General features: G+C 33.9%; 3 protein-coding genes and 4 non-coding genes across 7 annotated transcripts in view; 1 reads left to right on the plus strand and 6 right to left on the minus strand.

Moving 5' to 3' along the window:
* The first annotated feature begins 3,227 nt into the window (after positions 1–3,227).
* Positions 3,228–5,273, plus strand: LOC116020727 (protein EXPRESSION OF TERPENOIDS 1-like). Its single transcript, XM_031261222.1, has 2 exons — positions 3,228–4,364; positions 4,671–5,273. Exons 1-2 carry the CDS (start codon positions 3,677–3,679, stop codon positions 5,063–5,065), a joined length of 1,083 nt encoding a protein of 360 aa, XP_031117082.1. The 5' UTR covers positions 3,228–3,676; the 3' UTR covers positions 5,066–5,273.
* A 5,750-nt stretch (positions 5,274–11,023) lies between these two features.
* TRNAP-AGG lies at positions 11,024–11,095 on the minus strand. The gene has a single exon. It is a non-coding gene; the product is annotated as a tRNA-Pro (tRNA).
* A 470-nt stretch (positions 11,096–11,565) lies between these two features.
* Positions 11,566–11,637, minus strand: TRNAP-AGG. Its single transcript has one exon. It is a non-coding gene; the product is annotated as a tRNA-Pro (tRNA).
* A 148-nt stretch (positions 11,638–11,785) lies between these two features.
* On the minus strand, positions 11,786–11,857 carry TRNAP-CGG. Its single transcript has one exon. It is a non-coding gene; the product is annotated as a tRNA-Pro (tRNA).
* Positions 11,858–12,040: 183 nt separating this feature from the next.
* Positions 12,041–12,112, minus strand: TRNAP-AGG. The gene has a single exon. It is a non-coding gene; the product is annotated as a tRNA-Pro (tRNA).
* Positions 12,113–15,963: 3,851 nt separating this feature from the next.
* On the minus strand, positions 15,964–21,821 carry LOC116019907. Its single transcript, XM_031260287.1, has 13 exons — positions 21,625–21,821; positions 21,302–21,460; positions 20,821–21,072; positions 20,543–20,662; positions 20,187–20,267; positions 19,892–19,987; positions 19,359–19,454; positions 18,847–18,900; positions 18,553–18,759; positions 17,937–18,062; positions 17,428–17,493; positions 16,803–17,102; positions 15,964–16,724 (listed from the first exon to the last, which is right to left on the minus strand). The coding sequence occupies exons 1-13, from the start codon at positions 21,685–21,687 to the stop codon at positions 16,248–16,250; spliced, it is 2,097 nt and encodes a 698-aa protein (XP_031116147.1). The 5' UTR covers positions 21,688–21,821; the 3' UTR covers positions 15,964–16,247.
* Positions 21,822–22,372: 551 nt separating this feature from the next.
* Positions 22,373–24,978, minus strand: part of LOC116021214 (protein MICRORCHIDIA 2-like) — a 9,389-nt gene continuing 6,783 nt past the window's right edge. Inside the window, exons 10-17 of the mRNA XM_031261829.1 lie at positions 24,643–24,750; positions 24,393–24,542; positions 24,102–24,194; positions 23,916–23,967; positions 23,709–23,820; positions 23,013–23,210; positions 22,883–22,925; positions 22,373–22,752 (exon numbers count right to left, since the gene is read on the minus strand). Of these exons, the coding sequence (XP_031117689.1) occupies positions 22,639–22,752; positions 22,883–22,925; positions 23,013–23,210; positions 23,709–23,820; positions 23,916–23,967; positions 24,102–24,194; positions 24,393–24,542; positions 24,643–24,750 (870 nt within the window). The 3' untranslated portion in view covers positions 22,373–22,638. The remainder of the gene's footprint in view (positions 22,753–22,882; positions 22,926–23,012; positions 23,211–23,708; positions 23,821–23,915; positions 23,968–24,101; positions 24,195–24,392; positions 24,543–24,642; positions 24,751–24,978) is intronic.

Genomic DNA, 24,978 nt, shown 5'->3' on the forward strand with positions numbered 1-24,978 from the left:
TATATATATATATATATATATATATATATATATATATATATATATATATATATATATATATATATATATATATATATATATATATATATATATGCGTGTACTTTCGTTTGTGGTGTATTTTGCATCTAATGTTGTGTTTGTGTTCTAGTTAGGTATGTGACTCAACTCGGTATTTCAATCCTTGTTTTCCTTGATGGTGCTACGGTAGTGGTGCATCATGATGTGTATGTGTGCATTTTAATGTGAACATGTGGGCAATGCAATATTCGAGTATGAACAGTGCAATGTATAAGTATGCAGGGCTGGATTTTAGGCTGTGCAAGCTGTGCGACCGCACAGGGCCCCCAGTTCAGCTTCCAAGCCCATTAGATAGTATATATATTTGTAATTATATTAGCCTAAAATTGAATTTTCTGATAAAAAAAATTAATCCGTATAACCTTAATTACCTTATTATTCTCGTAAAAAAAATCCCTTTGTTTCTTTGAGGCGAGGCGAGGAGTCATGTGCGTGAAGCCTGAAGAGACGGCGAAGTGCGAACAACCGGTAGCGTCTGGCGGCAGCGTACGTGAAGCGGCGGCGACGGAGAGAGTCAGAGCTGCGAGGAACTAGAGGAAGCCGACGGAGTGACGGACAATCGGAGTTCGAACACAGCAGAGGCCGGAGAGGCGAGGAGTCGCGGACTCAGGCGGAGGCGTCAGAGCTGCGAGAAAATTGAAGGAAACCAACGGCCACAACGCCACAGCGGAGAGACGAGGTTCGATTTTCGATTTGCGAATTCGGGTCAGGTTGTTTCAATTTTTTTACTTTAAACATTTAATTTTACATGTGTTAACTGTGTGGTTTGCTGTTTGCTGATTAACTGTGTGGTTTCACTGGTTTGCCCTGCCCTGTCTTATTGATTGGTTTTTGCCTGCACTTCCCGGTGAAGCAAGCATTTAATCTTGCTGTTTGGTGTATGTTGTTTGCCTGCACTGCCCGATCACTTATTTGATTTTAAATTTATTTGATTGTTATTTAATCTTGTTGTTTGCTATTTGTTGTTTGCCTGCACTGCCCAATCACTTATTTGATTTTAAATTTATTTGATTGTTGTTCCCGAGCCCCGATTTTGCTATTAACTTTAAACATTTGATGAATTTGCATCAAAGAATGCTAGAAGAACATATCTTTTTAAATAAAAGATTTGTAGTTTACATTAGGTTAAGAATTTTGTTCATAATAAATAAATTTTGAATTTGTTTCAGTGTTTTTGCATTTCTCTTTTTGCAAATTTTCTTCAATTTGCAATTTATTTATACTTTGATAGGTCTCACTTATTTACTCGCACATGGCCTCGCAAATAAAAAAACTGGCACTGTAAATATGCACAATGTAATGTAAAAGTGTGCACACAATTTCAATGGAATTCAAGTAATGCTGCACATGATATTTATGACTAAATTACCATAAATAATAAAACTACTAGCCTTAATATGGAATTGTTTCACATGAAATAGATTCCTTAACCTCATGTCAAGTGAGTCTCATACTTTATAGCTTGGTTTCTGGTAGAAGGGAGTTTCAAACTTAACATCTAAGTAAAAGTTGAGATTAAAATTAATATACAAATAATAGCCAATTCAAATTATTAGGTGATTCAACTCATTATTCACATATGAGCAAAGGTTCAAGTTAAATGAATTCATTTTCACCTTATCTACTACTACTTTAAGTATTTATAAATATGTATCACTAATTTAAAATAGACTTATGGAAATAGATTATAATTTTAAAAAATTACTTTAGAGCCCATTATTATCAAGTCATTTTAAATTTATTGAGAAGTGTTTATCTTTTAAAATGGTATTTATTTGTGTGTGTGTGTGTGTATATATTATAATAAACATATTTTAAACTACATGGCCTTTATTGTAAACATTTTTGTCATGCCAAATCCCAATTAAACAATTCTTGAGTAATAAGGTGAATCATTTAACAAATTATAATATTATAAAATGTTATTTGAAACAAATTTTAATATCATGATCTTTTATATTTGTTAATTATTTATGAATTGACTAAATATAATTTCAACATCAATTAATAAGATGACTCAACATCATATTTAATCTAAATTTATTTTTTACTTTAACACATGAGTAAATAAGGTGAATCATTTAATCTAAATTATAATTTTAGGAAATGTTATTTGAACCAAATTTTTTTTATTACAATCTGTTGTATTCATTAATTATTTATGAATTGACTAATTAATTTCAACATCAATTAATAAGATGATTTAATATCATATTTAATATAAAATTTATTTTTGACTTTATATATTTTATTTTTATTTTTATTCATTTTTGTAAAGGAAAAATGTCATATTTGGTCATTGAATGACATCTCCAAGTATATTAGACCCAAAATCATTCAATTGTTGACAAGTCTATTTTTTCTCTCAATTATTTTCAAAGTGTTGGTTAATATTTGATCAGTCGAATTTAGAAAATAAAGAGACTTAAAAAAATGCTTAAATAGTAATATGAAGATTTAATTTCGTCTAATTCTTTTTAAGATAAAAGTTATGGGAACAAAAAAAAATTCACCTTTTTTCTTTTTTGCATTATGATGTTGTAATAAAAAATTTCTTTATTTGTTTGTTATCATGAATTGTCTAATATAATATTGTGTTAAAAATAAATTTACTTATTAATCAAATGGGAGCATATATTTGCATTTCATAAGAATTCTGATGAAAAACTTTTGACCTCAGTAATTTGGACCTTTTATATGAGACAAACATTTTTAGCATTAGAGTAAGTTTAAAATATTTTAATTCGAAATTTTAATAAAGTTTAAAATATGAAAATTGAGAGAATATGGGGAGTAAAATTGGTATAGTGAAGTAATAGGAAATTTGTTAAATAGGGAAAATAGATAGTTGCTTATATGAGAAGCTCATTTAATCGCTACCAGTTACGCTATACTGCAAAGTTACATCTAATGTGGAAAACTTTCAGTTAAAAATTTATTGTCTCTCTAAAATTCTATCAGGTCGAGAGGTAAGATTATGATAAATTATAGTTTTTGTGGGTTAATGAAGATATATAGATTGGGTGGGTAGTAAAATTAGGCGGTAAAAGCTGAGAGTCACGTCGAGAGATGTAATTACGGAGAGAATGGAAGGTCGGGAAGCGTGTGAGTGATAAACACTTAAATTGCGATTGAGAGAGAGAGAGGGAAAGAAAACCCCAGAGAGAGAAAGATCAGAGAGGAGTGAGCTGCAATTGCTGCTGTTTCTTCTGTTGCTTTTAGGCCATGGCGGCGTGGCAGACCTGTAATTCTACACTACTAACTTCTTCTACTGTCTCTTAAATGCTCCCCCCCATCACCCCTAAACCTCTCTCTCTCTAAAAAGTCTTCTCATCTCACTTTGTTCTGTCCAAGAAAAAAGCTGCAATTTCTCATTTCTTCTGCAGATTCAATCACTCCCCCCAGGCCCCGGGCCACATAGATATAGAATTATAGATAGATAGATACAAACAAATTTTTTGCTCTCTTTTTTTTGATTAATGATTGTGTTGTGTTTTTGTGACTGTAACCCCGAATTTACGACAAGATCAGAAACCCTCTAAGAGCATCAATATTGGTTGAGGTTTTTTCTCCAGTTTTTTTTTCTGAGCTGTCTAAAATGGCGGGTTTCTTTTCCCTGAGCGGTGGCGGTGGCGGAGGAAGAGGAGGCGCCACCGCTAACAGCCAGGACCACCGGGAAAGCAGCAGCCAACCCAACGAAATCAACCCGGAAAGTTGGTTTCTCTACCGGAACGACCAGGAAATGGCGCCGGCGGCATACAAAGGCTTCGAGCTCTGGCAAGATCAACCGGCGGCGGCGCATCAAATTCGCCACCACCACCAAATCAACCCATTGCAAGATCTTTACTCCTCCGCCGTGGGCCTCGGCGTGGGGCCGAGCCGCAGCGCCGCCGCCGCCGCGATCGACGAGCATTCCAGGTCGGCGGCGTTCATGACCATGATGCGCACCGGCGCCGGCTCAGCCGCCGCCGGCGGGATCAGCTGCCAGGACTGCGGCAATCAAGCCAAGAAAGACTGCTCTCACATGCGGTGTAGGACTTGCTGTAAGAGCCGCGGGTTTCAGTGCCAAACCCACGTCAAGAGCACCTGGGTCCCGGCGGCGAAACGCCGCGAACGGCAGCAACAACTCGCCGCGTTACAACAATCCCAAGAAAATAACAATAATCAGCAAAGCCTTCAGCTTCGCAGTAGCAGCAGCAGAGAATTAACCCCCAAAAGACACAGAGAAGATCCATCCACTAATAATTCCTCTCTTGTTTGTGCCCGTTTGCCCTCATCCACACCTGGTAAATTTCTCAGTTTACTCTAGACTAATCTGATAAATTTCTCAGTTTACACTTTCTCAGCTTATGCTAAACTAATTTGATAAGTTTCTTAGTTTAAGCTAGACTAATTTGACAAATTTCTCAATTTACACTAGACTAATTTGATAAGTTTCTCAGTTTGCACTGACTAAAATAAGTTTCTCAGTTTATGCTAGACTAATATGATAAGTTTCTCAGTTTACACTAGACTAATATGATAAGTTTCTCAGTTTATACTAGACTAATCTGGAGATTTTACATTTCCTTTGTTTTGTGATGTTTATTTAGGGTTAGAAGTGGGGAATTTTCCGGCGAAAGTGAGTCTCACGGCGGCATTCCAGTGCGTGCGGATGAGGTCGGTGGACGACGGGGACGATCAGTACGCGTACCAAGCGGCGGTGAATATAGGCGGCCACGTGTTCAAGGGAATTCTGTACGACGAAGGGCCGGAGAGCCAGTATTTGACGGCGGGGGAGAGCTCTTCCGGCGGCGGCAGCGGCGGCACCGCCGCGGCCGAACACAATTTGCTCCCTAGCACCGCCGCAACCTCCGCCGCCACTACGGCGGCGGCGACGGCGAGTGATCATCAAGGATCGGGGTATGTGGACCCCGCTTCTATATATCCTGCTCCGCTTAGCACATTCATGGCTGGTACGTTCTTCCCACCTCCTGCAAGATCTTAGATCACATTCTCTCAGAAGGCCAAACCAAAAAAAAAAAAAAGGAAAAAAAAAAAGAAATTATATTTAGGATTCGACAAAAAAGGAGAAAAACGCGGGTACTATGTCTGGTTTATTTTCCACTTCAAATTTCTATGACAAGTTGAATTTTTGTTTTATATAATTATATATATAAATACTCTTTTCATTTTGAATTGAAATCATTATATTTCATTTATTCCCTATATTCCCCGACCCGTTTAAATCTGTTAAATTCTTGCCCTGTTTGGTCCAGATTCATGTAGTTTTAACCTTCGTATCTTATCTGTTACAGTTCTATTATACCTCGTAAAAAAATGATGTTGAATGAAAATTTTTGTGTGTTTTGGTGCAATTTTAGGTGGTTGCTTCGTTCATACGATTGAGTGTTTCATAGTCTTCTTGAGTTGAATTTCATTAGCACATTTTCTGGCTGGTTTTGGACTCTTCACAAAAATATAATGCATTTTGTGTGTTTTGTGTTAGAATTTTCAAATATTTCTTTTGTTATTACGCGTATTCTTTTCTTGTTTGTTTGAATTTTGGGGGGACTCCCAAGCTGTTGCTTAGCCCGTTGGACAATATATATTTCTCCATATCACAAAACATCTTTTCTCTACCCACATTCCATGCAATATAATTGCCATCATCACCTTTCAAAACCCCTTCAACCACCATTTCTCTCTCTTTATATATACACACACACACATATATATATAGCACCTACAATTTTCCCATTTTTGATATGATGTTAGATTAAACTCGAAAATTCTGTATAAAAGTTTTTATGTAACGGGCATTTCTGTTCATAATCAGTATAATGAGTGTTAACACGAACAAAAAATGGACATTTCTGTCCATACTCAATATAATGAGTGTTAACACGAACGAAAAATGGACATTTCTGTCCATACTTAGTATAATGAGTGTTAACACGAACGGCTCATCTTCTAAACTTTTTCTTACTATTATTTACTGACTCAACAACTCCGTTTTTCATTATGATAATGAAAAATGAAAGGGTATGTTGTAATGAGTTAACTATGTGTGTATATATAGCAAAAAAAGGCTTCATAGAGTTGCATGTGGAGGGGGGTGGGGGTGGGGGGGGGTGTGTGTATAGATATATACATATATATACAAATGATCGTTTTCATTCATTGGTTGACGTATGATTAAATGCAGGTAGTGACAGGTGGTATGATTAACAAAAATTTATGTGCAAAACAACATTATTACATGCTTGCTTCCACACACATCATTATTCATCTGTTTTTAGTGTGGTGTGTGGCAATTTTAGTAACTGTGGAGAATGGAATTCTGAGAAATCTGAGAATGAAGTTTAGATTCCTTTGCCATTCTTTAGTTTCAGACAAATATACATGCATGTTACTTTCTTATTTGTCTCTTTTTTTTTCTGCATTATATTATATATATTCAAATTCAATTCTGCATGCAACGTAACTCATCAGAACAATCTCATATATATATATATATATATATATATATATAGGTATATATATATATATATATATATATAGGTATATATATATATATATATATATATATATATATATAGGGTGATGTTCCAATGAGAATCGATCATCCTGTGCACACAATTTCATATTCCAGTGCGCAATGTACACAATTTGTTTGTGTGTATTTATGTTGTCGATGGCGCGCAGTCATGTTAATTTACAGGTTTTCACAAGATGAAGAGTTCTCATTTGATCATTAATCTATATATATAAGACTTGAATTCATAATCATGCTAATATATATATATATATATATATATATATATATATATATATATATATATATATGATACATATGCTTTGAAAAGGCGAAGGTGAAACTTATTGAAGTTATAGATTGATATCACATGATCATATGTGTGTCAGTGTGTGTATATTTGATGGAATTACCTTTCCATAAATAAATAAACATGAATATATTATTTCAGATGACACTTGTTTTTAATTTTTAAAGTTGACTAGGACTTTTTTTTTTTTTTTTGCTTATAAAGTTGAAACTTTAAATACTTATTATGTTTTTTTTATATATAAATATATATATATATATATATATATATATATATATATATATATATATAATGCTGAATTAGTGCATTCAATGAAAATTATTTTAATTATTGCTTGTGCTTGCCTTAATTGTTAACTTTAAATGATGCATTGAGTATTTGAGTTACTTGTGTTTTATGATTGTGATGTTGAAGAGGAAATATATGATATTAGTGTAAGTATAATTGAACATTATTTTTATGCATCTGCATAAAAAATGAAGTTTTGTATTATTACCTGAATACATGCATATATACATACACATTTTTCCAGTATTATAGTACAAAGTAGTTCCCACATTTGCAATCCTATTTTAATACACCATTTGTTCCATTTTACATGTCTTGTTTACTGTTCATTGCTCAAACTATCTCTTATTTATTTATTTTTTTTAGTACTTTAAAATTCATTTTTTGTGTTTAATAGTTTTTTAATGTAGTTTCTAAAGTTTAAATTTTATAGATTTATTAAACTTAATATTATGAATAATTAAATTAAAAAATAACTATAATCATGTTTTGTTAATCTAACCAGACACATAAAATAAGACGGAAGGATTATATAATTAATCACAACTAATATAATTAGTTCCTAACACATACTTTAATCTCTCCCTATAGATCCAAAATAGGGATAATCTTTGAATATAGTCTATAATAAAAGAAGAAAAGGGCGAGGAATTATAAAAATGAAAAACCTTTAAAAACTGACAGAAATGTAAGGAGTGATCTTATCAGACCATACATGAAATGACTGGTTGATGTTACATCCAATCCATTTAGGGGAGAATACTATGCTAATTTTCCTTTTGCTCTGTGCCCTATACTGTTCAATAAATAGGGAACCTATTTTATAGGACACACCAAATATTAGAGTAATTATTAGAACAAGTTTTTATTCACTTTCTAATAGGCTTGGAGGTTCCCTAATGCCCAAACCCAAAGTTCAGTCACACTAACATGTAATTTTAAATTTAAATGTTAAGATTTGGATTTTCAATTCCTTTAAATATATCATGAAATGATGAAACTCCTCAATCTTAAAAGTTAGGTATATGATTCATATTGGATTATTATTGTCGTGATTAAACTAAGTTCAGCTTAATAATTACATAACTAAAATATGAAGTTTATATAGTTATTAACAATTAATACATTGTCAAGAATGGTCGTTAAGTCACTATCATACAGTAATAATTAAACAGCTATATGGGTTTTTGTTTTTTTCTTCCAATTAATTGACACAAACAATATAGCTGAGTTAATTGACACAAAAAATATTTTTTTTTTGTAATTATTATAAACAGAAAGGTAAAATCCCAAGTTATTTATTACACAATTGTCTCTTGTGTGCATAATAAAATTGAAGAAAAAGATTAGTTATATATAGAATCAATTAATCAAAGGGAGTACTTCATCTGATCATTGTGAAATTGACACTTTGAAACAAGAAAGCAATCATAAGGATCAGATCAAACAATAAGTTAAAGTTTTTGTTAAGTAAAGTTGGTTACACATCTGATCTAGGTTTTGCTATACCACTTTCTCTTTTTAATTTTATTTTTTTCTTTTAATTTACTTCTGTTTTGTTTGGGAGGCAATTTTACTTTATATAACATTGGGTTAAGTGTATGTGTACACACTTTTAAGATGAAACCTTTTTGTTGCTTTGTTGTCTTGTCTTCAAACTTTCTTATACGACGTTTGTATGTAATTTTGTCTTTAGTATAATTTTATTATTAAATGCTTCATACTTCAGGGTTAATATTTGGTGTTATGTTTTTTGTTGTTTAGTTTATAAAGGTTGCATTTGCATAAATAAATAAATAAATAAGAAATACCCTATTTGTCTCATTTTACCATTAATTGACCAAACAAATTCTTCTTTTTTTTTTTTAATTTAATTTTTTGTGTTTAAAATATGGAGTATTATTAGTTTTATATACTAACACTTAATTTATTTTAGTAATACTGGCTCTATTACATTGTAGTATTTGTTCATGAGCAAATACTAATTTTGGTCCCACGACTATTAGCAAAATGACAATTTTGGTCCACATGTTTCATTTCTACCAATTTTGGTCACACGACTATTGTTTAGTACCAATTTTGGTCCCACGACTACTGTTTTAGTGCCAAAATTCATCGCGCCGGTCACCATCCGTTTAAAACGTGCCGAAATCTAAAATTTTTGATGGTATTTTCATCCTTTTCAACTCAATATCCCAAATTTGAGCATGAATAATGAGATTTAAACCCTAAGATCGATCACAATTCACAATTCTCCTCCTCAAATTAAGGTAAAATGAGGAGGAAAACTGTGAATTTTGATCGATTTTAGGACAAATCCATTTATTCATACTCAAATTAAGATATTAAGTTGAAAATGGTGAAAATACGCTTAACAATTTTAGATTTTTGCACGTTTTAAAAGGATGGGTGACCGGCGCGATGAATTTTGGCACTAAAACAATAGTCGTGGATGAAAATTGGTACTAAAACAATAGTCGTGGGACCAAAATTGGTAGAAATGAAACATGTGGACCAAAATTGTCATTTTGCTAATAGTCGTGGGACCAAAATTGGTATTTGCTTATTTGTTCATCTATACTTTCTCAAGCATATTGAAACACAAAGATTCAATATCACATCCATTGAGGTTCGATCTCATGACCTTCTATTTGTGGTTAAGTGTCATGTAGTGATTCTCCCAAATGAGACGTCATGATATCGAGTCTCAGTAGAGACGATATAAACTCTTTGTGTTTCAAAAAGTTGAAAAATTATAGATTAACGAAATTCAAAATAACTTCATTCATTCAGATATCATTAATTGAATCAGATACCTAAAAAGCGGGAATTGAATTAAAAACACAAAAAGAGAAAAGGGGATATGATGTATGTCTCTCAAGTCTCAACAGACGTCAGTCTGGTTTTTGTTTGGTGGCAAAACACACATATCACATATGTCATATGTGCAGCCGAAAGTGAGGTGATTAGATCAGATGAGCCAAGAAAAAAAAATTAAAAAAAATAATTATAAGAATTATTTGGCATTCCCAATGCAGTAGCTGACAGTATTCCAAGTTTACTTTACCTCATAAATTAATAAATAAAATAAAATAAATAAAATGATCCAATCCATGATGAGAGAATCTCATATTTTCATGCCCAAAAATTGTCTCCACTTTCCCTACATCCAAGATTTCCTCGAGCTACCAAAAACCCAATCTTCCAATCTTCAATTCTCTAAATAAAAGCTTTAATTAATTTCATAGTTTACCAGGAATGGAATGGAATGGAATGATTTCAGCATCTCAATAACCATGCATCAGCTTTCATGTTTCAGTTTAAATATAATTAATTTACTGTGTGCTTTCTGCCTTTAATTTCTTGGGTAAAGGTTTGTATGAGCTGAGGAATGTTAGGTGTATATTTATGTGGAGTTTTTCATTTTTCACAACACATTGTAGTAGGTTTTGTTTTGCTTAGCTTGCCCTAATTTGCTCTCCCTAGGCCTAGGGTTTATTTATTAAGCACTTGTTTAACCATTAAAGTTAGAGATTACGGTACATTTATTTTTAGAAAAAATGTTATAAGTTTTAAATTTGTAAACTTATGTCGCAAAGTTTAAAGTAGATCAACATAATCGTATGAATAAGAGCAACACTACACATACATATTGTCATTTTTACTACCTATTTACTTTTCATGCTTGATTGATTAAAAAAATCTTTAATTATTGGCATAGCCCTTCAAAGTGGATGTTGATTGATATCTTTTTATTCATGTTTTTTAACTATATATTTATTTCTTTTGGAATTCAACAATTATACAACATTTTTTTTAATGAAGTATTTGGGGCATTCCGAGAATTGAACTCGGGACCTCTTGCACCCTAAGCAAGAATCATACCACTAGACCAAATGCCCACGCACTATTTCAAGAATTGGACAAAGTGGATGCTAATTTGGGGCAACTCCAGTCAAGGGATCGATTTACTATGTGCATTATCGGTAAAAAAAAAAAAGTAGATGTTGATTGATATCTTTTTATTAATGTTTTTTTTACTATATATTTATTTCTTTTGGAATTCAACAATTATACAACATTTTTTTTAGTTAAGTATATGGGGCATTCTGAGAATTGAACTAGGGACCTCTTACACCCTAAGCAAGAATCATACCACTAGACTAAATGCCCACGCACTATTTCAAGAATTGGACAAAGTGGATGCTAATTTGGAGCAACTCCAGTCAAGGGATTGATTTACTATGTGCATTATCGGTAAAAAAAAAAAAAAGTAGATGTTCGTTGATATCTTTTTATTAATGTTTTTTAATATATATTTATTTCTTTTGGAATTCAATTATTATACAACATTTTTTTTAATTAAGTATATGGGGCATTCCGAGAATTGAACTCGGGACCTCTTGCACCCTAAGCAAGAATCATACCACTAGACCAAATACCCACACACAATTATATTCCAAGAATTGGTCAAAGTGGATGCTAATTAGGTGCAACTTGGAAAAACATGGATGTTGATTGATATCTTTTTATTTATATTTATTTTGAAATTCAGCTATTATACAACCTTTTATTTTTGAAAATAAGTATATGGGGCATTCCGAGAATTGAACTCGGGACCTCTTGCACCCGAAGCAAGAATCATACCACTAGACCAAATGCCCACACACTATTTTGAGAATTGGACAAAGTGGATGCTAATTAGGGGCAACTCGCCAACTCCAACCAAGGGATTGATTTACTATGTTCACTCTGGGAAAAAAGTGGTTGTTGATTGATATCTTGTTATTATTAATACTATTATACAACCTTTTGTTTTTTTTTTTTAAATAAGTACGTATATATATGGGGCATTCTGAGAATTGAACTCAGGATCTCTTGCACCCTAAGCAAGAATCATACCACTAGACCAAATGCCCACACACTATTTTTAGAATTGGACAAAGTGGATGGTAATTAGGGGCAACTCGCCAAGGGATTGATTTACTATGTTCACTCTCGGAAAAAAAGTGGATGTTGATTAATATCTTGTTATTAATACTATTATAGAACCTTTCATTTTTTTTAAAAATAAGTATATACATGGAGCATTCCGAGAATTAAAGATGTTGAAGAATTGAACGCGGAACCTCTTACACCCTAAGCAAGAATCATACCACTAGACCAAATGTGTACACACTATTATCCTACCTTAATTTGTGATGTTTAAATTTGTTGACAATTTTTGCTTCATCCAAGGTCAAGTATGAGACTTGACTTAAAGAAAAGTAAAGTAGTGTTTCAATTCCTCTTAAACCACAATCTTTTTAATGTGGTCAGTGTCTAATCCCTTGGACAGTCCATAAAATCATGAAACAACTTTAATTTGGTTGATATTCTAGTGTTTGATCTACTTGTAAAGATTGGACTACTACCTCAGATCTTTTTGAAAAAATTCTTCTGCTCAGATAGTACCTCTGTAGCTCTAATTGAGGGAATCACAGGATTGAACCCCGGTGATAGAGTCAATAGAGAAAATATAAAACAGATACTACGTATACCTTGTAATAGAGTCAATAGTACTAAAAAAATCAAATTAAATTCAAATTTTTATTTACTATTATAATAAACTATATATATATATATATATATATATATATATTTCTGAAAAAAAGAAATCCTTTTTCTTTGACTGTTATTGTCGTTAGCTTGCCCTTCTCTCCAAAGAGAATCAAATTATTAAAGTGCCTCCGTACACCAAAATGATTGTTTTTGCTTTAATTACCCCACTAAGAATTTTGTGAATGGTCGAGCTGAGCAAAATAATGAAAGCCTAATTACTAGATTCTACTCTCTAAGAACTATTCATTAGTATTCAATTAACAACCAATCAATCAATCAACAAATTAAACTTAATTAATCCCACACAAAACTTCCGCACTTAGCGACGAAAACCAATCGTTGACCTAAACACCCCCCCTGCCCAGAACTTCTGAATCTGCCAGTCGACTGAACTCACTTTTTAGCGACGAAATCTTCACTTATTGCGACGATTTTTTTTTTTCCTTTTCTAAAATGCATGCAATGAAATCATCTCTCTCTCTCTTTCTCTCTCTCTCTCATATATACACACACGCAGAAGAGCGATATAAACTGTGTGTATATGTCCAATGAGAACTCTTTTAGCTCAAGATTAGGGTTTGTATAATAATTTCTTCTTCTCTTTTTGTTTTATAAAAGTTTTTAGGAGGGAGGCTATGGGTATATATGTAGGGGTAGGGTTAGGGTTATGATTGAAGATGAAACAAAGCTAATAGGAATCTGCTCTGCTCTATACTTTGATGCAATCCAGACATTTCTGTCCATATATACCACGACAATGTTCCTTCAATTCGTAGAAATGCAAGAATTAAACTACATCTCTGCATATATATATATATATATAAATTTAAATCTGCAGAAATATAATATAATATAATGAAGATTTCTTTGAAGAATATAATACAGAGATAGATCCAGCATTGTAAGCTAGAGAGGTAGCTATAGATTTGTAAATGGATATTTGTTTGAAGGGGAAAACATTGAAACAAATTCGGAAGAGAGAGAGAGGGGGGAATTGTCTTGTTGTTCGAGTTTGGGCGAGCATGACAAGGTGGGGTTGTTTTGTTGTTTTGTTTGGTGTTTGTGTTCTTTCATAATCTGCTAACAATTTCTATGCATTTTCTGCTTTTTGGGATTCCTTGTACGATTTCAAACCCCATGGCGTTATAATCTATCATAAATCTTGTCCATCTGTCAAAGCTACAAAAAGAACAAAAAACAAAAAACAAAAAAGCTAATAAGCAAAATGACGACTGGGATACATATCACATATTGAGAGGAGGATCGGAAATTAAGATTAGCAGACTGCAGACAGAAGGAGGTTAGCTTGGGGACCATCTGCCCACCTCAGGTTAGCTTCAGGAAACTTTAATGGAGGTCTACAATATATATGAAGTAAGTGTGCTGCAAAATTTATCATAGATTTGAAGTAATTAAGTGTGTTTGAAAAATATCATTACTCAATGACTCCACACGCGGGCCCGTTACGATAACTCAATGGCTCAACAGACAAGGTCAAATATATACTGATGCCCACTTTGAGTATAATTCCGACACTACTATGGTCGAATTTCAAATCTTGGTCTCTTGTCTCAAATACTGCCTCTTGAATCAGTGAATTAAGCCTATGTAGAATATGATCCCTATACCTCTTCAAATAATAAGATGCTTAAACCTATTGAGCCACCTTAACCTAACTTTTATATATAATAATATATTATCTAATTCTATTAAAAGATTTACTAATATATACATTTTTTTTAGAATATTTACTAATATATACATGCATATATATAATGGGGTGGGGGAGGGGTGCAATTGCCCCTTTGCCATTGGTTAAAGAGGATTCAAAATTTTCAAATTAAGATTATGAATTTGATATATTATACGTTCAAGGATAATGGATGAATGAAAAATTAATAGTCTTAAGTTGAATTTGTTCAGTTTCGTTGTAAAGGGTCAAGTCTAGCAATTGGTGGGTAAAGAGTTTATAATTCTTGATGTTATAAACAGTCTCCATGAAGCTAGCTAGTACCTCTTTTAAATTACTTTGTAGTCGCTCATTAATAGTCATTGGTGAAGTATCCATTAGATTATCTCAAGAGGAATAGTGCATTCAATCACAAGAAGGAATTGAAGAATTGGGAGCGTTTCTAGTTGATTATTTAGCTAAGGAACCCATTAAGTGCACTTTGGAGCAGCCTAATACTAAACTAAATATTACAACAAATTGAGTTGTAAACAACTTTAATCAAAACTCATTAACGGGAATCAGATACATAAAATGATATGGACAAAGTATATTATATTTGAATATTTGTATTAGTCAAAGTTGAGTATATATTAAGATAGAAGTCAGTAAGTCTTTGGAGAAGATATAATTATCAAGTAGCTTTAAAATGGTGGAATTAGACACCTTAATTGCCAGATCTTCTCCATCCAAATTGGAAGCAATGTTTGGATCGAAGGAATTGAAGCACTATCTCCTCCATCCAAATTGGAAGCAATGCTCTTATTTTCAGCTAACTCCCTTCATTTTATTTTTTCCAATTTTTGTTATTCATTTACCTAATTCTTTCTTTCTTTCCCAAAAGGTTAATCCCTAACCCAAGGGCCTCCACACTCCAGCCCGACAGAACATCTAGGAGGATGTAAATCATGGTAACTCAGCTGAACACAAATGCTAAACCTTTGTTTATTGCGCACAAGGAGCCTCCTCATTTACCTAATTCTTGAGCAATATGATGGTGTTGAATGTTGTGGATGGAAAATTACAAATCAGCAAGTATGATAAGGTTACTAGAAAATATGCTTAGAACCAATGTCATAGGGCTATAAGGCTATTCATCCCTTATTTGTAAAGCTATAACCACAATTTATTCTCAACTCTATTTGTAGTTCATATAAACAAACAAAAGCAAAATTTAAAAGGTTCCAAAATGTCACATCGGCAAATCAACTTTACTATGACGTAGTGTTTTGCAACAAATTCAGATTATTCGCCCTTTGCATTAGCAGTTTCATTGGGAGACAAACATCACAAAATATTCTCACTTTAAAGCACGTTTATTCTCCCCAGGACCCTTTTCTGGTAACAATATTTTGCTTTTCCTTTTTTCTAGCCAATATTGTGTAGTCCTTGCTTGGAAGGAGAAGAATATGTGCTTTTTTTTTTTTGCCTCACAAGTTATTGTCATTCATGCATTCCATGTTGAATTGCCCAAAATTCAATGCATACATAATATATACCGGTAAAGTTAAGGGTACAATACACAATACCTACATGGTTCACTCAAAATCCATTAATCCTGTCTAGTCTGCAAATTTTTGCCCTGTCAATCAAGTATGTTTTCACCTCATTTTCTGTCAACTATATCTCACCACGCCTCATCATTCAGTAATCTCCACAGCATTTCTGCAGCTTGAGGGAAATAACATTTGCCTCTAGTAATGGTAAGCACAGACTTGTTCTTGTTAGAATTGACCAGATGAAGCTCGAGGTTTTCCCTTGATTGAATTTAGATGTTGAGAGACAAATAGCACTCCCATTACAACTATAAGGCAACCAACCAATGTGCTGAAGAAGAGTGCACCGGGTTGTCTGGTCTGGACAAAGCCATAAACACCATTGGAAGTCAAAATGATGAGGTCGGTTAGCCCATCATTGGAAAAATCTTCGGTTACCAACGCATGGGTGGGAGGAGCAGGAAGTTCAATTGTTGCTAATATACTTCCTGCAGGAGATATGATTATGGCTTCTTGATCTCCTGCTGCAAGGATCAATTCTTGATTATCATGGACACGTAATGAAAATGCCTTCAGGGTAGGTACCACCATTCCACCTTCCACCATTCCCGATGGAGATGGAAGGTTTGACCATGTTGCACCAGTCAATAGCTGCCAGTTCCAGATAGCATCGTGCCCATGCAAGCCAGGTGAATAAGATGTTACCTGCAAGCAAGGTGAATAGCGTGTCACCTCCAAGCGTTACTAATTAAAGGGGGAGAGGTTGATTGGCAGGGGCTATACCTCGCCACGATTTGTTAAAAATATCACATCTCCGTGGCTTCCCTTGCGATGATGATGACCATCATTTCTTGGGATGAGAATGGGTGATGCAACCTCTAAGGAATTTGCATCAAACTGTTGACCAAAGCCTCTAGTAAATTCCCCGTGCTGGAATAAGTTAAAAGGAGAGTGACGACATATAGTAGCATTAAAAAGTTGTTCTCGCACTGGTACACCAGATGTTGCAACAGCCCAACAGGGACGCAAGACTTCCATGGATCCACTGACAACTGTCTGTTCAATCCCATTCCCTCCCACAGCCTGGACAAATTCAACATTTTAACATTGCATGAACTCGATTTCAAGTCAGTTGTCAATATTTCATGCCAACCTTAGTGCATAAAAAGTATGTTAATAGAAACTCTTCCTTTTGAATCAAGTATGAGGCAGGAAGTAAACTTAGAATAAGAGGCAGCCCCATCTCCTCTCAAGGATTATTTTCCTGGGATTTGAGGGGTTGGGGTACATCTTACTTCAGTTGATATTAGGATAGGGAAACTGAAATTTAAATGGCATATACAGATTAAGGAAATTAAGCTAGAATTTAAATTTAAAAAGAAAAAAAATTGACTGTATTTTAGTTCACCTGGACATGATCCAAAACTCCATCTCCATTAATATCAGCATGTAGTCCACCCTCTTGAAGATGAAGCTGGTGGATTAGGTATTCACATCAGAACTAAAATTGTCAGAACTTGGGGAATTTATATATGGCATGTCTCAGTAGTAAGAATATAGATGAGTGACATGAAAAATTTCAACTATGAAAATGAAGCTGATATGGCATCTGAAGTTAAATTGTGGAGAAGGCATAGAGAGACATATATCATATTACATTATATGAAAAACAAGAAATTGCCAACTGTTTTTTAATATGGCATGCCAATGTGTGCTATACACTTGAAAAAAGGAAACTACAGTTAAGCAAATTTGATGCTAAATAAAGTGATTTATACAGCCCACCACAAGCATTGGTAAATACAGGGTTGTTAAACATGCACTTTAAAGAGATCTCAAATATGCTAACTTGCGAAGGTATATATTATATGATGAGCAATTAAACCAAATATATTTCTCATAGTTTTTTAAGCATACCTTACAAATGGTGCGACCAGATGCCAGATGAACAGCTTCAATCCCTTCCTTTTCGTGAGCAACAACAACATTAGGAACCCACCATAGTTGAGTATAATTTGTGATTGTGGGAATATAAGGCAAAGGCTACAAAAGAAATAAATATGATTATAGACATTAGCAAAGACCAACATGTGTCAAAATAAGTTAACAATATTCCATTGTCAATGAGAAGATTGCAAGAGCAAACATCAATAGGGGTTGCAAAAACATTTAGCATCATAAATTATTCCAATCTTCCACATCAAAGGGAAGTATAATTATGATGGAGGGATGACAATTAAAAACCAATACAGGCACCCACTCTCACCCAATATGCACAAGTAAGGTTTTTTCAAGGGGGGTTGGTGAGGATTGGGTGTGGATGTGAAAATCCCACTCAAATCCATTGCCAGCATAGGGTGGGTGGGTTTTAAAGGCAGCACCCCATGTCCAAACCAACCACAGCATATTTGTTAATGTTTCTACGTACATTCAAGAGTCAGGTTATATATTTTCTGCTTCCAGAACAAAGATTCAAGGAAAAAAAAGATGCACCACTAAAAGAATAAAAATAAAAAAAAAAAAAAAGGCTCACCTTCTTGATTTTTGAAGACTTCGCATATTTCACAGCATTCCCAATCGCATTTGAAATCCTTTTAGTAGTGTCCTTACCAGGAGGATGGTTTTCTTCAGGCTTGTGGAGAGGGTAACTGGTGGAGGTCTTGCCAGGCATTTTCTTCAACGTTTTTCTTTTATGCCGTTTGAAGTGTGATAACTTTAATAAAGTGTCTTCTCGACGATCCTGGATAAAAAAATTGCACTCATGGATTAGAAGTTAGAACAAAATAAAAACGCCAAACATAAAAAAGAAAGAAATTAAGTGTCATACCCAGCGATGTGGCATTACTCCAAGAATGGATTCTCTGAATTCCCTACATTCAAACTGTGGTTCAAGAACCATTAAGTGACTTTCTGAGCGAAACTGCTAAATATATGACTGTTTACTTTTGACAACTTGGGAAAATATTGTAATCATACTCCATTCAAAAAACTATCAACTCAAGGCAATCAACCAACTCCTTACCAAGTCATTACTAATTTACTATTATTTTGGAGTTTGGACAGTCAAGCCACTACTGCTGTCATGCATTGGGCATGAGAGGTCAAGGTAGATGCAAGACTTTCAGTACACCTAAAGCATCCAATGGAACGCATACATTGAAGTTTTTTTTAATAAAGCATAACCATTAAATGACCTTTTCACATCCTTCCTTAATATGCACTAAATACTTTTTATTTAAAGGTGCAAGACCAAGTGTCATCCAAGAAATTATGCTGTGTACAAAACATGATTCATCAATCTTATGACCAGTGGAAGTTCAATTAATCTAGTTTCCCTACCTCTCCAGGATGACGACTGTTCAAAGCATGAGCATCCAACTTATAGTTGTGCTGTGGAATTATAAGAGATTCTTCTGATGAACGTGCTTGAATATTCTAGAAAATGATAAAAAGCCAAATCAGCGTAGAGAAGCAAAAGCACATGACAGCACTATCCTTTATGATAAAATGCACTTAGAATCATCAAGTAAAAGACAGCCAGGTATAAAACACAGCTAAATTCATTCTTTCTTTTATAAAAATGGAGGATGGAATTTAAAGACAGATTTCAAAAATGTCAAGTAATTATGGAGATAGAAGGGCATCCACCGGAAGAAAAAGTTGTCTCAGGTAATTGCATAGATAAAATTTCCATAGGGATCATAAAAATACCAGAGTGTTTTTAACTCTTTCTACAATATTTGTACTAATCACCTATAAATAGAAGATAAAGAGGAGGGGGAGAGAAAAAGAAAACGCATACAAAGAATTAACAAGAGCCATTTTGTAATTTTCAAGAGAAGAAAAGGTATAAAAGGTGCAGAAATTTTGACCTCTGACTTTCTGCTCCATCGAATTTCCCCGGTACGACCAGCAAATGCATAAAATGCAAAATGGCGCAAATCAACCATCCCAGAACTCTCTGAAGTCTAAAACAAGAGATATCATTATTAGAGCTACTAATATTGATTTGTACTTATTCCTACACTACTTGGACAAAGGTCTATTCAGTAGCTGCAGAAGGTGTCCCAGTCCGTGTAAATAATAAATGCAGGACAATATACAAGCTAGCGCAAAGCAATATAGACATAATACAAATTACTAACAGTGAAGAAAATAAATACTCACTTGATTCTCGGCAGCACTCCTCCGGTGCTGCTCTGCAGTTTTCTCTGCTATTTCAATTTCTTCAAAAGGATCCATATGGATCTGGAAACATGTACCAACTTATCCCTTAAGATATATTCAGTGCCAAGAAATGATATTGTGACAAAGTAGTTCGTAAAAACATAATAGAATGGTTACAAGAAAGGATAAACAATATCACAAGTCATTTAGTTTATTTTTTTTTAAAAATGTCAATATTAAAAAAAAAAAAGAAGAAGATGAGATTAATAGAAACAAGAAAAAATAACTCACTAAAATGGCAAAAAAACATTATGAAATTTTTATATTACTAAAGAATACAGACATAAAACACATACATGAGGTTGCATTTCCATTCTTCCACCAACAATCACCAACCCAGAATCTCCATGCCTTACAGTATAGTTACTAATTGAGATTCCAATTTCTCTATGATGAGCATTATGTGGAAAATCCTCCTGTAAAGAACAAGGAGAAAAGAAGAGATAACATTGTCCTGAAGTTATGGGCAGATAAATATAACAACAATAATAATAATAATTTTCTTTACAGAACAAGTCAGTTGAAGTTGTCAAATATTTAAAGCAGTAAAAATATAAAAATAAAAACAAAACACCTGAAGGTTCGTCTCCCATAGCTTTTTGAGGTTGTGATCAAAACACATTACAGACCAACCGGAGGTAACAACAACCAGCACCTCTTTCCTAGGTTCTCTGGGGTTGTAATTCCTATCTATAACACCTGTGGCCATTGCCACAGGGCGTCTTCCTGTTGTGATGCGAACTTTATCAGGCAAAAGGGACACCTCTGCAAGCACACGTGCTTGGCTAAATCCTTCATCCACTCGCCTAGCATGTGGCTCCAAAACCTACAATCATAATCATAAGTATGATAAGAACAAAAACACAGCAAAATTTACAATACAAAGGGATCACACATTTTATAATATTCCTTACACAAGAATAGCTTCTCCAGCTCAATAAAAATAATGTTAAATCAAGGAAAGTAACAATATACCACAAAGCCAAACTTTGTTCAGGAAAAAAAAAGTCAGCATATCGTAGGAAGTGAAATGAAGATTGCTTTAGATTAATTACCTGGATTTTGGCATCGTGTGTAGCAACAAGGACCTCTTTTCTGCCATCACCATTGAGATCAGCGACAACTGGCGGAGGAAGACGCTCGGCCTCGTATTTGATCGGATATTCGTCGGAGAGATGAAACCACGCCTCCCTGAATGAAAAATCACCTTCATGCTAAGGCCGCACGGAACCAAAAATAATGTCAGATTACATGAATTCCCAAATAATTGATTAATAATTAATTATATAGATGAAATCGAAACGAAATGAGACAAAGAGCGGAATTGGAGGTCGCTGCTAGCTAGGGTTTATGAGGTTTTCCGAGAGTAGGTAAGTACCTGAAGAGAGAAGAAGATGGCGAAAGCAGAGAGCATAAGAATAGCTAGATCGCGCTTCCTCATCTTCAACTTCTTCGTTCACCCTACTGTTAACTCTTGACAATGTGAGCTTCGGTCGTCTACGGCTTCAGGAGAAACCCAGAAACTGATGGGAGATCCCGGGTTGTAACGCCTTAACCGCCCCGTGTCGTATACTCGTATATCGGCATATGCTGCTCCATTCTTCTTTTTTTCTTTCAAAATGTTCAATATTAAAATTATAGTTATGTTTAAAAATTAAATTAAATAATATATATATTAAAAAAATATAAAATTTATAATTGTAGAATTTAAACATATATAATAGATCATTTGTATAACTAATAATAATCTTAAAAGTTTAATGGTGTAAGGTTAATTTTATCGATAGAAAAAAAATACAAACATAAATTAAAGGGAGTATCTTGCTAATTCTCTTAAATTAAAGGGAGTATCTTGCTAATTCTCTTTATCATACCAATTAAAGAATGTGTTCCATTTCAACTAAAAACTTATGTGTTACATCTCAACTAAAAGTCTCTTATATATATATATGTTCAACACATCCTCTCACGTGTTACTTTTGATAAGATCCAAACAACACGTAAACCATTTTTTTTTCATCAGATGGCGCGAAGATTCAAACACAGGTCCTTTGGAATAAATTTTTTGACTAACCTTAACCAAAATCTTCCACATAAGACTATCATTATATCCGCAATACTCACACTTCAAAAAAATAAAACTATACTGCCATATCATTCAATTTTCTATTCTGCAAATAACATTTCCAGAAGCAAGCCATTCCAAGGGGGGCTCATAATTCAGTTATAGCCATGAGGATTTTAATTCGTTAATTTACACTCCTCTAAGATGCAAACAAAAAACATGAAAGGCAGAATGCTGTCAAGCCAGCAAGCAAATCCATCACCGTATAACTACATCATATACATTCATCTGTTAAGTTAATAACTCAGTAATCCGAAAGTAGGTTCATCAAGCATTTTGCACTTCACTCATAGCTTTTAACTTCTTCCGGGTTTCCAGGCGTGAAGAAATAACAGCACATTTCTTTTTAGTTTCCTCCAGCTCTGTCTCCATTTCCATGATCTATTATATCCTCGCAACATAAGATGCACTTAGAAAGTATTCTTCGAGTAATAAAATCACAGATTGAAACTCAAAACCAAGGATGAGAGCCGCTGTGGCAAAAACATGCTTTATAGGGCAGGTTACTTACCATTTTCTTCAATTCATTTTCCTTCTGTATATACTCCTCACATCTGTAGAATTAAACTCTGTTATAGTGACCTCGTGTAAAAAATGATAGCTTAACAGTTCAGAAATAAAGCATAAGATGCAATATTTACTTCATAAAGAGCTGGATGTTCTCTTCGGATATCTGATCAATCGATCTTTCATCAACAAGACTGGTGACTGGCTGACGTTCAGCAGTTGGCAACGGCATTTGTGTATTGACAACTTTAACTTGTGGTTGGGCAGTAGCTTCTCTCTGCACACTAGGTGTACCTGGGGGCCTGTGTCCTACCAGGTGACAACAAGTTTTCCTGCATCAGGAAGTCATTGAAAGTGACTTTAGTTTGCATTGGACTATTGGATATGACCCTTTTTGCCAACCATCCCAATAAATTGTGAAAAGCATTTCAAGGATACAGATGTACTATTCTTAGCAACTATAAGTAATTTGAAAAATTCTCCCAACTCTCTAAAATAATTAAATGAGGGCAATAAGTGGTTTATACATTTTGAGAGATTTATCCAATAAATAATGTAAAACCATTTCTATTATTGAAAAAAAAAATGGAATTATGCATCCAACGCTATCAACTAAGCACCACCCACCCTTACCCATATGTTAGCCTATAGATGCCCTGGTAAAGAGTAATAATTCAATGGTAGACTGTGGACAATAAAAGTGGACCAAACTTGCATAGACATCATTAAAAATGACATACAAGTGCAAGAGGTTAAGACTGAGCTTGTGTTGAAGAGACATGGATTCTTGTGTTTAACTGAGTGTTATACACACGCACAAAAATACGCACCAGTATTCCATTATCATTTGCTTTAGCCTCATCTCCAATCTGTAAAAACCTGTAGATCTCTCAAAATCCTGTTTGTCATGTGCAGGTTCTATAAAATTTGCTTCCAACACTCCTGAAAATTTTGTAAATAAGTAGATAATCACAGAATAAGGAGAAATCATTAACAGTACGGTGTAGGCCATAGGGGAAGATAATTCATTGGCATACCAACAACACCATTTCCTTTTGAAGAACCATCTGCAGTGACTTTCCAATAGGGCTGAAATCCAGAATATTGATTAAATCAATACTTAGATCCATGAAATGTAACTACATTGCACAACCCAAATGCCACATCTGACCAATTTCTATTCTTTCATAAGAAGATTTTTCTATTGAAAACTGCAAACATACCCTGATTAGACGATTTTTGTGATAGATATTGAATCCAGAAACTCCAAGGGCCGGTGCTTCTTTAATGAATCCAATAGTTGTTTCCACAGTGACCTACCAGGGAAGGAAAGAGCATTTAAAGCCAATAATTCTTACTACTCTGATCAGTGTTAGCAAGATTTAATAATTGGCTGGGTTAACAACTCAGATAATAGTAAAATTTAAGTGTCATAATTACACACTATCATAGAATATACATGCTTCAAATTTGTAAAACCACATAACAATATAGCTATCTAACGGATGATATACCTCTTTGGATGTCCCAATAAGCTGTGGCTTGTAGGATATTGTTTTTGAGTATTTCAAATCATCAGCAATGTTATACTGCTCCACAGGCTTGCCTCTTAATAAGATGCTAAAATTTTTAAATTTTCTGAGGTATAATATTGATGTGTATTCCTGAGAAGAACCAAGTTATAATCATTGAAAAACACTAGGCAATCACTATTTAGTACTCTGTAATGTATAGAGTATAGTTGACACAAATTTAACTGGTTACCCTCAATGAATAGCGCATGCGGTAGGAAATATGGGATTGCAATTCAGCTACTCTCTTGAATGTTTTAGACACACTTCCATGATTAGCTTCATCTCTCAACTTTATATCCTATGTTTCCGAGTAAAGAAAAATTTATCCGTAAGCAAACACCGTGAAGAAAATGAAACAATAAGAAGAAATGCCACATTATATATTATGAATAATAGAAAGCTAGAAACAAGACATTTAACACAGGAAATTGTCCAATAGAAAAGGAAGGTGAATTTAAAACAAAATGAACTACCAAAGACAAACAAACAAACAAACAAACAAACAAAAAAAAAAAAAAAAAAAAAA

Source organism: Ipomoea triloba, chromosome 5, assembly GCF_003576645.1.
Source record: "Ipomoea triloba cultivar NCNSP0323 chromosome 5, ASM357664v1".
NCBI lineage: Eukaryota > Viridiplantae > Streptophyta > Magnoliopsida > Solanales > Convolvulaceae > Ipomoea > Ipomoea triloba.